Raw genomic sequence first — 16,256 nt, 5'->3', positions numbered from 1 at the left:
TAAATCATTTTTGCATCCTTTTAATTTTTTAATAAAGTGGCTTTATCTAATCGTTGACTGTTTAACTAAACACGTTGGAGAGTTAAACTGTTTAAATAAATGAGTTAAACATATCAACTCAAAATTTACCCGTTTAATATAACTTATTAACCCGAACACGTCATATTTATTAAATAGGTTAGAAAACCTAAACCAGAACTTGATTATGTTACATATCGTGTTTGTGATGTGTGTCAGGTTGTGCAAGAAGTTGGCTTGCGTAGTTGTAATTGCTAGAACATACTATTTCATAAGACCTAGACAAGCTGGACTCACCGTTGTACATATTGTTATAATTGGTCCAAACTCACATTTATAATTAACGGACACATAAACTTATGGCTAATTTTGTTCATGATCGTTAGTACTCAATACCTAAGATACAAAAGTGTTCCTGAGAATTATTAATAAGGATAGAAAGAGACTGTATTTCATATATTGTTTTAATAAAACATGATAGAACAGTACAAAAGGAAGCAACGGTTTAAAGATAAACCCAAGATATAGTACTAATCACACAACTAAAGCAGGTTTGAGTGCTTTTCACTCAGGTTGTTGATTTCGTTTACCTAGATTGACATTATATAAATGTATAATAATACTTAGAAATGCATCTGATATACATTGTTGTTGATATCCAATTGCCGCGTGTCGACTTGCTGTTAGGATTAAACCCACACACGAACCGAACACAAACACGAAAGCAATAACGAACACGAGGATTTAACGTGGTTCGGTCTAAATTGACCTACGTCCACGGGTGGCAACCAGGTATTTCTTTTTGACAATGATTACAAGTACATAATGTGGTTTATATAGAAATTGAATTAGGGTTTGTAAATTATTGAACAAGAAATTCAAAACGGGCCGGGCTTCGGTCTTGCTACCCTACACCAGTCTGCCCTTTGGACTTCAAATAATAAACCGGGACATACAAGGCCTACGAACCCAACAATCTCCCACTCGGAGGCCTTGAGTACTCTCGTCTGCACTCTTAATTGTACTTTTATAATCCGAGCATTAACCATCTTCTAGTTGTCACCGCCTTCTCATCAATTAACCTGAAGGCCCGTTGAAGCTCTCCGGAGCTCCAACACATCAGTCACGGCTAAAACTGCCCCTGACCCGTTCTCTGTCCCTACCAGCTCCCACTTAAACAAACTACCGGATCCTGAGATACCCTGAGAAGAAACACTCTCCATATTCAGCAAGTAATCCACTGGAGAGACTTTTACAGCTGGAATACTGTTTTCTTAATCCACTGTCGACCTGGAACTGTAACTGAAGCACGACCTGTGCTCCCACTGTCACGATGTCCTTTGACTGATTTAATCTTCCTAGCCCGTTCATCCTGAATCTTCACTTTGGCTCTGGGTTTGTTACTTGCAAAACGACCCTTCTTCTGGCCACGAGATTCTATGAACCGGACTTTGTCTTTCACCAAAATTGGATCCACTCCTTTCGGTGACATATCGACCATATACAACGAACCCATTTTCTTGCCACGGGCAACCAAGAGATTCCCTTTGACTACCTTCCACTGCCCATTCCCGAACTTAACATCGTACCCCTGGCCATCCAACTGCCCAACTGAAATCAAACGTTTCTTTAAACCTGGAATAACCCTCACGTTTTTCAAAGTCCAAGAAGTACCTGCTGAAGTTATCAAATCAACATCTCCCATACTCGTAACCTCTAGAATATCATCGTTCGCAAGTCGAACCTTTCCAAAATCCCCAAACTTTAGATTCTTCATCGTTTCACTATAGTGAGTGGCATGAAATGATGCACCGGAATCCATCACCCAAGAATCAATGTTACTCTCAATACTAAGAACTAAAAACTCATCTTCTGGGCATTCTTCTGCAGGGTTGACTTCTGTAACGTTCACCTCTTTCTTACCATTCGGACACTAATTTCTTAAGTGTCCCTTCTCTTTACAACACTAGCATTCAATATCTTTACGAGTCTTAGACTGACTCCTCTTCCAGCTCCCACTGTCTCGTTGTTTTCCCCTACCTCTACCTTCTGTGACAAATATATCACTTGATAATTCACCTGAATTTCCGCGTCTTGAATTTTCTCCAAGAATCAAATCCCGAATCCCATCAAAAGTAATTTTTGTAGACGAACTATAAACCGCAGTCACTGTTTGCGACCAACTGTCGGGCAAAAAGCATAACAACAAAAGACCTTGAACTTCATCATCAAACTTAATGCCGATTGATACTAAGCGGGAGAGATTCGAGTTAAGATTATTAATATGCGTTGTAACTGACCCAGCCTCTTTCATTCGAGTTGTCACTAGCTCTCTGATAAGATGGACCTTATTTGCTGCCGAAGGCTTCTCATACATGTTGGATAGTGCATCCATCATACCACGGGCTGTGGTTTCTTTCATGACGTTAAACGTCACATCTTCCGACAACGACAGTGTAATACAAGCCCTAGCTTTCTTGTCTAACTTCTTCCACTCTGCTTCTGACAACTTTTCTGGTTTTTCATCCTCAAGCACTACATCCAAGTCTTTCTGACAAAGTAGCGCTTCAATCTGCATCTTCCACCAACCAAATTTCTGTCCATCAAACTTCTGTATTGAAACATTTCCGTCTTCTGCCATAACAATGACTAAACAAAAAACTGGATAAAACATAGACAGACACAACAATCGCACGGGCCTGAACTTAACAATTGTTCTACTGAACTCTGTTAAACAATCAACCTATTTATACATAGCGGAATAACTTTGGAAAATCAGAAAACTGAAACTTTAAACTGAAACAAGAAAACCTGAAAAACTCGGTTGGCACTGGTTCTTCATTTCTTTATCGCTTCTTCTGATTGACAACAGTTCTTCAAAAAATAGGATCTGATTTCGGCCCACTCGACTAACCAACTTGAATAAAATTTTATCCCAAAGTTCTAGCCCACACAATTTAGGCTACTGCCTTTGTAATCACGGCCCAAATAAAAAACCAACCAATTTAAGAACACAAATGCACCAACCAAGAAATCAAGCTCCTGGTACAAAACAATAAAAAAAAACTTCACCACAAAACTAAGAACTTGATATTTCTTATCTTCCTTTTTTTTTTCTTTTTTTCGATCGATGGCAAAATTGAATGACAACGCCTGGGTTTGCACTAGCTGCCCTTGCAAGACACTTAACCGGCGTCGAATTTTGCTCCTTTGATCCGACCAGAAACAATATACTAATGGTGTTGGTGGCGGTGAAACGGTGGTGATGCGGTGGACCTTCTTTCAGAAAATTACAAACCCAACAACCGACAAAACACAGATCGTCGGGCTGGGTTAGCAGCGAAGCAACACGGTAAACCCTAACACTAACAACGATCAGAAAACCGTAACGGCGGTGGAACCCTAACGCGGTAGGGTGGCGGCGGCGGAAGGTTTGGCGGCGACTCGGCTGGTTCCTGTGTTCTTCGTGTGATCCGAACCTAAGCTCTGATACCACTTGTTATGATTAAACCCACACACGAACTGAACACAAACACGAAAGCAATAACGAACACGAGGATTTAACGTGGTTCGGTCTAAACTGACCTACGTCCACGGGTGGCAACTATGTATTTTTTTTATTGAGTGATAATGATTACAAGTACATAATGTGGTTTATATACAAATTGAAATAGGGTTTGTAAACTATTGAACAAGAAATCCAAACCGGGCCGGGCTTCGGTTTGGCTACCCTACACCAGTCTGCCCTTTGGACTTCAAATAATAAACCGGGCCACACAAGGCCTACGAACCCAACACTTGCATGGGTCGCGTTACACTCATCATTAACGATTGTGTTTTATAGCCTGCCTTTGTTTATGGTTTCAATTCATTAAGAAGCAATCATGCTAAACTAAGAATAACGTTTTGAACGTCAAAATTTATTCCACGGAGACACACTAAAACGCTAATAATAGAAATCAATACGCATGCACTCACCATAAGAAAGAAGTCCTACAAGATTACATATAAAGGCCCACATCCGACACCCTTTGGGATGGGATAGCAACGAGCCGTTTTGTTTTCTTTAATACAATGCTAAATGCTTCTGTAAAGTCATGCTCTTCACCAATGGGCAAGCTCCAATCAAACGAGTATAAGAGCGAAGCCAAGATTAACATTATCATTTTCTCGGCAAGTGGAGCACCTACACACGATCTTCTCCCTATTCCAAACGGGATAAAAAGTCAAATTGCTTCCTGTATATAAATCCCATTTGTCTTACAAGAACCTCTCGGGGTTGAATTCCAATGGATTATCCCAGTAGCGAGGATCCTGACGGATTGACCAAAAGAACAACCCCACCTAGTTTGCAATCCTTTCTTGGCGATCTGGGATTAGGAAAGGGACTATAGGATACAATCGAAATGTTTCCTTAAATGTTGCATCTAGGTAATGTATGTAGATTCTTTGATCATGTTGTCTATATAATGATAATGGAAAAACATAATTTCTATTCAATGATACATTGTGTACATATAGGAGGAGGTGCACGATTACAGGAGCAAATAAAGGGATATACATGGAAGTTACAACAACTTTGACTAAGCATTGATTCTAGAATATTTCATTTATTGAATATATCAATCAACATTATTTGAAGTTGATGCATTTGTGTTAATACGCCCCCGCAAGATGGAGGTTCCGTCAGAGACTCCAATCTTGGACCGTAACCTTAAAAATGGAGCTCGAGAGAGTGGTTTAGTAAGAGGATCTTCCAGTTGATCCGTTGAATTGATGTGATGAACTCGTAAAGTACCAGCGGCGACCTTCTCACGAACAAAATGATAATTAAAGGCAACATGTTTCATACGCGACTGATAAACGGGATTGGCACACAAGTACGTTGCTCTGGTGTTGTCACAATACAATTTAGGTGACACGGGCACATGGAGACCAAGTTCTTTGAGTAGATTTTCTATCCAAGCGAGCTCAGCGGCGACATTTGCAAGTGCTTTATATTCGGCTTCGGTGGAAGACCGAGAGACCGACTTTTGGCGTGCAGATTTCTAAGAAATGATATTGCTACCGAGATAGATGATGTAAGCCGTGGTGGAGCGACCGGCTATGGAGACGCCTCCCCAATCTGAGTTGGAAAAAGCAGTGAGCTCCAGGGGAGACTTTTTATTCAAAAATAAACCATGATAAATTGTTCCCTTGAGGTAACGAAGCAAGCGTTTTAGAGCTTGCCAATGTGTTTGAGTTGGTTGATGTATGAACTGTGAGAGCTTGTTGACTGCAAAATAAATATTCGGGCGTGTGAAAGCAAGATACTGAAGAGAACCTACAAGCTTACGATACGGTGTTGGGTCCACTTTTGGAGTACCATCTTCAAGTGTTAGAACTTGAGAAGAACATAAGGGTGTGGTAACAGATTTGGCTCCATCCATGTGATGCATGGATAAAAGATCACATATATGCCGGTGTTGAGACAAAAATAAACCATGTGTAGTTGGTATGAGTTCCACCCCAAAAAATGACTTGGATACCCTAAGTCTTTCACCGAGAACTTAGATGCAAGACTCTTAACAAATTCATGCATGAACCTATTGTTGTTGCTTGTCAAGATAATATCGTCAACATAAACCAAAAAATAGCACATGGTACCGTTTCGATTGTAGACAAAAAGCGAGGCATCCGCAAGGGATTTCGTGAACCCAAAATCAATCAAAAAGGAAGTGAGAGCCATATACCATGCATGTGGTGCCTGTTTTAAACCGTATAAAGACCGGCGTAGTTTGCAAATGTGGTTCGGAAGTTGTGGATGAGTGTAACCGGGAGGTTGAACCATGTATACCTCTTCTTGCAAGTGCCCATGCAAAAACGCATTGTTTACGTCTAATTGGCGTAAGGACCATCCCCGAGATAAGGCGATGGCAAGTACCGTTCGTATGGTCACGGGTTTGGTAACTGGACTAAAAGTATCGAAATAGTCCTTACCGTATTCTTGTAAGAAGCCTTTGGCGACAAGGCGTGCCTTATATTTTTCAACGCTACCATCGGGTCGGCGTTTGATTCGAAAAACCCACTTGCATCCAATCGGTTTTCTAGAAGAGGGAGCAACGAGTTCCCACGTTTGATTTCGGAGTAAGGCGTTATACTCATCATCCATAGCTTTACGCCATAACGGGTCTTTAGATGCTTGAAGGTAGGTATTTGGTTCAAGGGATGGAGGAATAGGGTGAACAGTGGTAGCGTTAACAAAGTGAGAATTGTAATATTTAGTGTTGGGTTTCCTAGCTCTAGGAGGTAAAGGGGCTGATGCGGATGGCGATTGTGTGGACGAAGTGGAAGAAGCCGTTGGTGAGGTGAGTGGGTTGGAGGGGGTATCCGGAGCTGATGAGGAGGTGGTAGAAGCAGAGTTATGCGAGTTGTCACACGAGGTAGATGTGGAAGGAGCAGAGGTGGTGGGAGACGATGGGGTGGGAGGGAAATCAGTAGTACTTGGGTCCTGAGATGAGGAGGTGATGGATGGGTTAGAGTTTTCATGATAGAATGCATGAGTGGAGTTGGTAGGGATTTGAGGTGACACATGCAAAGGTGGTGCATGTGTGGAGTTGGGTGAAGTTGGAGTTGGCATACGTAAGGATATGGAGTATGAGGAGTGGGAAAAAAATCATCAGTGGTTGGTAGAGGATATTGTTTGGATGAATTTCCTTTGGATGGAAATATATCCTCAACAAATACTACGTGTCTGGAATGATAAAGGCGGTTGGTTTGTGAATCAAGACATTTATAAGCGGACTTCGAGGTTGAGTAGCCCAAAAAAATGCATGATTGGGAATGGGGTTGCAGTTTGGATGTAGCATAAGGTTTAAGCCACGGGTAGCATAAGCATCCAAAGGTTTTTAGTTTTGTGTAATTTGGTGACGCATTATAAAGCATTTGATATGGCGATTTAGATTGAAGGATTGGTGTAGGAAGGCGGTTAATGAGATAGACCGCCGTTTGAAACGCATGAGACCAAAATGAAAGTGGTAGACCGGCATAGTGTAACAACGCAAGACCGGTTTCCACGATGTGGCGATGGCGGCGCTCAACAATTCCGTTTTGTTCAGGTGTATGCGGAGGAGTGGTGTAATGTGAGATCCCCATGGATTGGAGAAACGGTAGAAGATCGACATATGCGCCACCATTGTCGATAAAGATGGATATAATATTGGTTTGAAAAAAATTTTCCACAAGTAATTTGAACTGTGGAAAAATAATGGACACATCATATTTGTGTTTAATAGGATAAAGCCATACATATTTAGAGTAATAATCCACAAACACAACATAATACTTGAACCTGTCAATAGATTGTTGAACGGGTCCCCATACATCCGAATAGAGAAGCTCTAAAGGTTTAGTAGCAACAAACGAGTTTGGTCCAAATGGCAACTTGTGACATTTATTAACAGCACACGATTGACAATGCAAAGTAGAACATGACAAAGACTTAAAACTAAGACCGAGGTCTTTACAAAGAAGTTTAGAAATACGAAAACACGGATGTCCAAGTCAATGATGCCACTCCAATTGGAGTGGTGATGCGGATGTAGTTGCATTAACTTGTGGAAGCGATGTTAACTGATTAAGATAGTAAACATCATGGATGTTCTCCCCCCGCATGAGAGGCGCCCCCGTTTTGAGATCCTTCACAAAAAAATGAAAAGGAAAGAATTCAACAGAAACTTGATTAGTACGACAAAGTTTAGCAACCGATATTAAATTGGTGCGTATGTTGGGAACACATAAAATATCCGGTAAGGATAATGGTTTGGTTTTAGTAGAAAATTGAGTTGAACCAATATGAGATATAGAGAGACCTGTACCATCACCTAGAACGATTTCATCTGGACCGCCATATTCAGAAACAGAAGAGAGTGTGGCCGGATAAGAAGTGAGATGATGCGAGGCACCACTGTCCATCATCCACCTTTGAGATCCCGGAGTGGAGGTGACGGCATTGGCAACAAGGTTGGACGAGTGGTTGTTGAAGGTAATCTGATTATCATTTAGAAACCTGGCGAGTTTCCGACAGTCACGAGTTTCGTGACCGGAGATGTTACAAAAGTTGCAAAACTGATTAGTACGGATACTAGATGGACCCGGTTGAAACCTGTTAGACCGGGATGGTCGTTGGGATGAGGCGGGTGACTGAGTTCGGGCATTCCAGTTTTGAGGATCGGAATGGCGGAACTGGTGTCGAACTTGTTGTCTTTGGGTTGCATTTGCAGTAGCAATAATGGGGTTAACAGGTTCGGCCGGTTTCAATGATCGTTCAAAGTCCACAAGTTTGTCAAAAATATCCGGATAGGAGACCGGGGTTTCCCGTACCTTAAGCGCGGCAGCAATGGAGGTGTATTCATCACCAAGTTGGGTGAGAACATGAACTATAAATTCCTCCTCGGTGACTGGACTTTGAACGAGAGCCAATTCGTCGGCAATGGAACGCATCTCATTGAGGAAATCTGCAACAGATCTGGTGCCCTTAGGTTTCGAAGCAAGTTTAGATTTTAGGGAGATTATTCGGGAGCGTGATTTGCTCGCAAAGGAGGATGTTAACCGGTCCCAAGCATCTTTGGCCGTGGAGGCCGACACGATGAGGGGTTGGATCTCGTTGGAGCAAGATCCAAGAAGGGCACTAAAGATGACCTGGTCCTGACGAAACCAAGTTGTATAAGCCGGGTTGGTTTTGACGGATTGATTTTCAGCAATGGTTTGTGATGGAGCCGGAGTAGCAACGGTGATGAAATTGTCGAGGTCAAGGCCGACAAGAGTTGATTGCACATGGCGTCTCCAAACAGAAAAATTTTGGGAGGTGAGAGTGATGTTGAAGTTAGTAGAGGCAGTAATTGTGATAATTGTGTTAGAGGAAGCCATTGATGAAAGAAGAAAAAAAATGGGATCGGCTGAGGTTACTCGTGGGAGTGTTTTAGGCTCTGATTACCATATAATGATAATGGAAAAACATAATTTCTATTCAATGATACATTGTGTACATATAGGAGGAGGTGCACGATTACATGAGCAAATAAAGGGATATACATGGAAGTTACAACAACTTTGACTAAGCATTGATTCTAGAATTTTTCATTTATTTGAATATATCAATCAACATTATTTGAAGTTGATGCATTTGTGTTAGTAGTCTAGTCCTACGATCTCTACTAATTCTTCTTGAACCGCCATAGCCCATTCTACCATTGTTGCTCTTGTGTCAGCTCCTACTATTAGAACGTTCTGATCAAACAAAGTATTATACTCAATTTCAGTTTGTTGGATCTATTTATATGAAATTTGAGTTTTCAAGGAAAAAATCTGAGTAATTGGACCCGTTAGAACCCTATTGTAACTGGGAGAGAAAAAAGACCTTATGACAACCCCGACTAAAAACTTATGGTTCCATTGCCGGAAGCGATTCTAAAAAATGAAGAGTAATCTTACCATGAGAAATGCCTTCATTTGGGCCACGTTGAGCGACGTTGCATCACTTTATTCCTTGTGATCTAGTAAGATCTATACAAAATCTTTCTTTACTTCAAGCTCTACTTCATCTTGTGACCTTTTGTGGTTGGATTCGATTCGATCTTCAATGATACGAGTTAAAATCTCATCCAGTTTGTTAGGTTGCTCAACACCTTGTAGATCAAACCAGGCAAGACTCGGAAAGAAGTCAGACAAATTCATCCGACCAAAAATCTTAACATTGTTTGATGCCACCATGTCTATTTCAGCTCCAAGATTTCTAAATTCTCCCAAATAATTCATATATGGATACCTTTATAGCCCATGCAAATGTGTGCTACGTACCTAGTACCTACCTATTCACCAACCTGATCAAGTTTTAAAATAATTTCACCTAGGTTATCAACTATTAGAAAAGAAAAAATAAATTGAAAAAGTAACTTTAAAGTGCAATCTATATAATTTGACATGAAACGTAATTGTAAAAAACTTATTGAGACGCCTACTATTTTACACAATTTACCATCATGCCTGATTATTTAACCAACTGATAAATAAGTTGGTAACCGAATCGAGCCTAAGCAGGTTGGATTTTGTCTCGAAGTCAAGTGAGTTAGCTCGGTTCGACTCACTTATCTTAACATGCTAAAATGCAGAGTTTTTTTTTTCTTCTTTTTCCCCCCCCAAAATATTGTTGTTGGTAAAACTAGAGTTGGTATGTATTTTGTCATGTGGACAACTACACTTGACTATATCAAGACTTATAAGCAGACCTGTATGTTACCTTATTAAGAGTTACAAGCTGAATGGACTAAATATTTTGATTTTTGATAAACAATGTATACCTACTAATACAATCATAAATGTAGTGTAAAAGAAATTTTTTATTTATTTGTAACATTTTTGTGTAATATTGGTTATGTAATTTCTGTAATTTAATGTAAATTATAATTGTATTAACAATATATGATTAGTTTGTTGACTGTATTTCATTTAATAGTTAATTTTAAATTTTTCATCAATACACGGGTCTCGAACTAATTTACCAATTTAATGTAGTTAAAAATATATTAATTAGAATAGATTTTTTCTTGAAAATTGTTTATCTCTAATGTAATCTAATTGGATAAACATAATTCTCAAAGTAACCAAATATTATTAGTCATTTTTAAATAGCCATGCAATTGAGCCAACCAGTGATCTTTAGGGCTGTTACTTTTACCCGAAACTCGAAACCTAACCCGAAAAACCCGTACCCGAACTAACCTGACTCGAAGAACCCAAACCCGAGAAAAGACTAACCCGAACCCGAACCGAAGTAATTCGGGTTGGTTCTCGGGTTTGATTTGTAAGATTTGGGTCAACCCGAAAAACCCGAATAAACTTTTAGTTTTGAAATTAAATATATTTTAATGTATAATAGGCTAAGTCTTAGTCACTAAAGTTATCAGAATCAGGATTTAATCAAGTGTTGTCATTCTAACTATTATGAATCGATTGCTTATTATTAATTTATGAATTCCGTTAACTACTAATAGCAACCATAATCAAACAACCAAATCACTCCCGATTAACTACGATTATGGTTCGAGTTAGTATTACTCTTCTTTTGAATTGTTTTATCAAGTTAGGTTAATTTATTATTTGATTATATGTGTTAGCAAAGAAGACTATTTTGTTTTAATTTTAGCATTATAGTTTTTTAAAAAATTTTGGTTTTGTGTTTTTTTCTATGATACACGAAACCCGATTAACCCAAACCGAATTACCCGAACCCAAAAAACCCGTGAGAGATTTGGGTCAGGTTTCCGGTCAAGATTTAAAACTTTGAAACCCGAATAACTTGACTCGAAAAACCCGAAACCCGAAGAACACCCCTAGCGATCTTTCATTCACCTGTGTTCGGCTTGTTTACAAATCGAGCCATGCTGACTTTGAATGAGTTTTTTTCTTCAAGTGACGCTTGATCATTGGCGGACCCTACTCTCTAACTAGGGGCCGGCCGACCCATGTGAAAAGAAAAATTAGTAGTATATATGTGTTAAAATCTTGACCGATCCTTGTGAAATTTTGACACCAACCCCTGTGAAATTTCAAGAAATGATAAAATGGCTTCGTGAAATTTTGAGAACGACCCCATGAAATTTCGAGACCGTTCATAATAAAAATAAACTTACGTATTTACAATCATAACTAATTATATAAATGTATATAAATAATTTATTCCAAATTTGAGTTTGATAGAAACAAATTTTAATACAAGTATAAGTTCAAATGGCCAATCAATATATACCCAATTTTTAAGCCCAACCCTAAAACTATCAACCGAGTCTACATTTATAACCTATTATAAAAAGGTTATGATGACACAACTAATATGTCATGTGAGTACAAGGAATTAAGAATTTAAATCTTAAAAGAAAATGTTCGAATTTATATATTACATTGTTTTGATAACCAACTTCATTTGTGTTGGTGCATCCTTTATTGAAGTTAGCTCATACCCATCGTGATGTTGAATGCTTTTCGATGATGAATTACGTGAAGTCTGATTTGCGGGGATAGGTGATAAGAAATTAAATTATAGTTGTATTTGTTTCATTTAAAAAGACTTGTCTGTGAATGTCAGACTAAATGATGTTTTATGAATTTCTAATAAAGTTTCACGTACTTTTTTTTTGTTATATGTAATTTTGTTTTGTTACTTTTTTTTTCTATATGAACCGACCCGACCGGAACGGCCCATCCGAAAGGCTGAATCGGAATAAAAAGAGTTTATATATATAGCGATCGTCAACTGAATAGAGACCCAAAAATATTCTAACTCCTGTAAGAAAATCTTTTTGTTCCTGCCATACGCTTGATACATGAGATTTTTAAATAATCCCAGTGATAAAGTAAATTGCCTTTTTTTTTTCTAAATGGTTATGTTGAAACAAAATTAAATTAAAATTAAAGTGGTTAACCGTGTAAGAAATTTTCAAACGACTGTGACATTAATGTTTTAAAAACTAATTCGAGATTTCTAACAGGCTAGTCTAAAAGATTCGGCCGATCTTAAAACATGTTTTATTTTTTTTAATAATTCATAGAACATAGCAATCATATATTCGAGATGTTTAATTTTCTTTTTTTTTTTCTGGGGTATGCGTTATTTTATCCGGATATATCATATCTTTTCTTATGTAGCAGGCAAATAACATTGCCTAATGAGAAGATAATCACCGACTGATAACTAAGTAGGGGTTGTTGATACATTAATTAAGATTGTCAAAGCTAGGGACGTAGGAGACAAGGTTTAGGGGTCATGAAGATATAAAGGGAGACGATGGAAAGGTTTTGGTAAAGGGGCGTGACATCAAGTTTGGATGGCAAGCCTTTTTTCACACTCTTTTCAAAAGCAGAAAGCATTTGGCTCAACGATATCCGGTATGTTGTAGGTGCATGTTCCCTTCCTTTTGAGGTCGAGGGTTCAAATCATCAACAGGTTAGGTGGATTTAGCAGTAGGTTAATTAGCTGTTAAAAATTTAAAAAGTAGGCCTAACCAAGAAGAATGTGAGGCCCTCACTACCCAATGTCGACAACAAAATAACTACTATTGTCACAATATCAGCATGTAGAGGTGAGAAGATCCCTTAGGAAGATGGGAAGGACTAAGGCAATGCCTAGGACAATATATACGGGAAACTTATGTTACGAAAAACCAATTTTGATTTATGCAAGAGTCATCTGCTATGGGGGCGATACACATTCTTTGTAGATTAATGGGGAAAAAACTTATAGGGAGAAGACAGAGCTAAAACAAGCATTTGGCACTAGTAAGAGATACAAACTTCTCTCCCTATGGAGGTGGGCCTTCACCAAGGAATTGCGCTGAACTCGTTTCTTTTTGCAGTAGTCTTGGTTGAGATCTCCAAGTCGATCTAGAAGGCAATCCCATGATGCATATTTTACTGTGTTTACTTTATAGATTTACAAGTTTTATAGCTGACCAATTTTAGTTCTATTAAGCATGTGAAATTTCATTGAGTAGGATGGCTTGGATTACTTTTGGGGTACTAGATGTCTTGAAGATAGACAAGATGCTAGAAAATAGTTGGTTGACATAGCCATTGTCAATAATGAAGACTAGAAGATACATAAAAGATATATACCATTTATGATTGTTAAGATTTCCGGGTGATACATAACTAGATTGACATAAGTTTAGTAACTTAGACATGCATCTGCTATATATTATTTTTGATACCAATTTGTCACGTGTCGACCTAGATGGGTCGAGCCATCGAGGTGTTATAGTACTCATCGTTCATTATTTTGTTTTAAAATTGTTTTTTGTTTATTATGGTTTACAATGTGTCAAGATGCTATCAAACTAATTAAGAATAATATATGTTTTGAACATCAAAATTTATTCCAAGGAGGCACACTAAAACGCTAATTATAACATAATTCGTTACACATGCAACCAACATAAGGAAGAAGCCTTGCAAGATTACATATAGAGACCCGCATCTGGCAATCTTTTGGACGGGATAGCAGCAAGTGGTCTTCTTTTCTTTAATACAATGCCAAATGTTTCAGTAAGGTCATGCTCTTCACCATTGGGCAAGCTCCAGTCAAGCGAGTGCAAGAGCGAAGCCAAGATTAGCATTATCATTTTCTCGGCCAATGGAGCACCCGCACAAGATCTTCTCCCTGATCCAAACAGGAAAAACGTCAAATTGTTTCCTTTATAATCCCATTTGTCTGTCAAGAACCTATCGGGATTGAATTCCAATGGATTGTCCCAGTATCTAGGATCCCGGTGGATTGACCAAACATTAATAAAGATAGTACAACCCTTTGGGATTGCATATCCACCTATTGTGCATGCCTTGCTTGTCGATCGTGGGACTAAGAAAGGGACAATAGGATACAATCGTAATGTTTCCTTGAATGTTGCATTTAGGTAATGTAGATTTGGGAGATAAGATTCTTCGACCATGTTGTTTAGTCCCACAATCTCTAACAATTCTTCTTGAACCCTTTTCATTACGTTAGGATTTTGCATAATAATTGCCATTGCCCATTCTACAGTTGTTTCCGTTGTATCGGTTCCTGCAATCAGAACAAAATGATAATACTCAAGTTCATATAGTTGGATCAATAGCGACAAATTGCAGAACCAATGGGGTCTTAAGAGGGTTCGTCGACCCCAAATCATCATAATTTATTGGAAAATTTGTATATAAATATGTGTTTTCATTAGAATAATAAGATTTGGGCCCTTATTGCAAATTGTAACTAGTAGATTATGAAAAGCCTTATGATGATACCGGCTAAAAAGTTCAGGTTCGGCAACTAGAAGCGATTCACAAAGGATAAAGAGTAATCTAACCAAGAGAAGTGCCTTCATTTGGGTCATGTTAAGCGATCTTACGCTTCCATCATTTTCGTCCTTGTGGTCTAGTAAGATCTGTACAAAATCTTTCTTTCCTCCGCGCCCCATTTCACCTTGTGACATTTTGAAGTTAAATTCGATTCGATCTTCAATGATGCTAGTGAATATTGCATCCAACTTCTTAAACTGCATCTTCATGTCCCGCTCAACACCTTGTAGATCAAACCCGGCAAGACCAGGGAAGAAATCCGACAAATTCACCCAACCAAAAGTCTTAACAATGTTTGTTGCCACCATATTTATCTCGGCTCCAAGATTGTGACTTTTAGCCTTGTTGTCTGCTGGGTTTTCCCAAATCATTCTCAATATGACATTTGTCTCTGTATCGAAAGCCATTTCACGGATGTTAACCGCGGTACCAACTTTACCTAAAAGATTCTTGATGGTTTTTCTAACTTCCTCCCTTCGAAACGAAGCAGATGCTTTAAGATTTATGTTGCTTTGGATCTCATGGACAAATATCTTCCGAAGCTTACGCCAGTTGTGGTTATTTTTAGAAAATATTATATCTTGACCTCCATAAGATACTAATAAGGCGGCGACTGATTGGTCACGGTCAGAAAACGCCTCATCTTGGTCACGGACCACTACTTTTACCAACTCTGGGGTGTTTATGACAACATGAAGTTTGCTTCCAACCTTGAACTTAAAGATGGGGCCATAGGTGCGAGCCATTTTGGTGAACTGTGTGTGCAAGTCAGGACTACGAAACGGAAGGTACCCGATTATTGGGAACGAGTGTGGACCTGGTGGCAACGACGGTACACCATTTGAGGAATTTGAAAGTATGGACTTATAGCGTAAACTAGCCAAGATTAGTAATAAAATGGTGATCATTAACACTAGTAGCTGATTGTTGGTGTTTTCTTGGCACAACCATGACACCAAATTGTGTACTTGTGTCATTTTGCTAATAATGGAATGTGAGAAAGTCTTAAGGATGCCATTATAGCCCGTGCACATGCATGTGTGCTACCTAATTATCCAAATAGTGTGGATGCTTATGTACCTTGATCAAGTTTTAAACACGATTTGAAGAAGGATATACGGGTGTTTAAACTTCCAGTTAATCAAGTTGATCGACGTTTAGAGTATCCTTTCGAGGTAAGTTTTACATCATTCAACTTGTATATTCCTTCTGATCTAAAGCCTTAAAACATCAGTTTGAAATTCGGATAAAATTTAACACTGTTAAGTTTCTTTAAACAGAGGTCTAATGAGAAGAAATAGTATAAACGGTCAGACTGATGACATGTTTATTCTCAGATGAGATTATCATCATCATCATCATCATCATCATCA

At 38.7% G+C, this 16,256-nt stretch overlaps 1 protein-coding gene across 1 annotated transcript; it reads right to left on the bottom strand.

The window, feature by feature from the left end:
- Positions 1-13,883: 13,883 nt before the first annotated feature.
- Positions 13,884-15,860, bottom strand: LOC143575993 (flavonoid 3',5'-hydroxylase 1-like). Its single transcript, XM_077060212.1, has 2 exons — positions 14,892-15,860; positions 13,884-14,636 (listed from the first exon to the last, which is right to left on the bottom strand). The coding sequence occupies exons 1-2, from the start codon at positions 15,858-15,860 to the stop codon at positions 14,007-14,009; spliced, it is 1,599 nt and encodes a 532-aa protein (XP_076916327.1). The 3' UTR covers positions 13,884-14,006.
- Positions 15,861-16,256: the final 396 nt, after the last annotated feature.

The sequence above is a fragment of the Bidens hawaiensis genome, unplaced genomic scaffold (genome assembly GCF_021521415.1).
Source record: "Bidens hawaiensis isolate Kalapana, Puna unplaced genomic scaffold, B.hawaiensis_p1.1 tig00027827_1, whole genome shotgun sequence".
Taxonomy (NCBI): Eukaryota; Viridiplantae; Streptophyta; class Magnoliopsida; order Asterales; family Asteraceae; genus Bidens; species Bidens hawaiensis.
Note: the sequence above shows the minus strand (reverse complement) of the source record. Positions and strands in the feature narration are given on the sequence as shown.

What these genes read in the sequence shown, in the direction of transcription:
- LOC143575993 (XM_077060212.1), bottom strand. Translation starts at nt 15,860, where the DNA reads ATGACACAAGTACACAATTTGGTGTCATGGTTGTGCCAAGAAAACACC. An exon ending in AAATGAAGGCACTTCTCTTG is followed by an intron (nt 14,637 to 14,891) that starts GTTAGATTACTC and finishes TATGAACTTGAG; the next exon opens with TATTATCATTTTGTTCTGAT.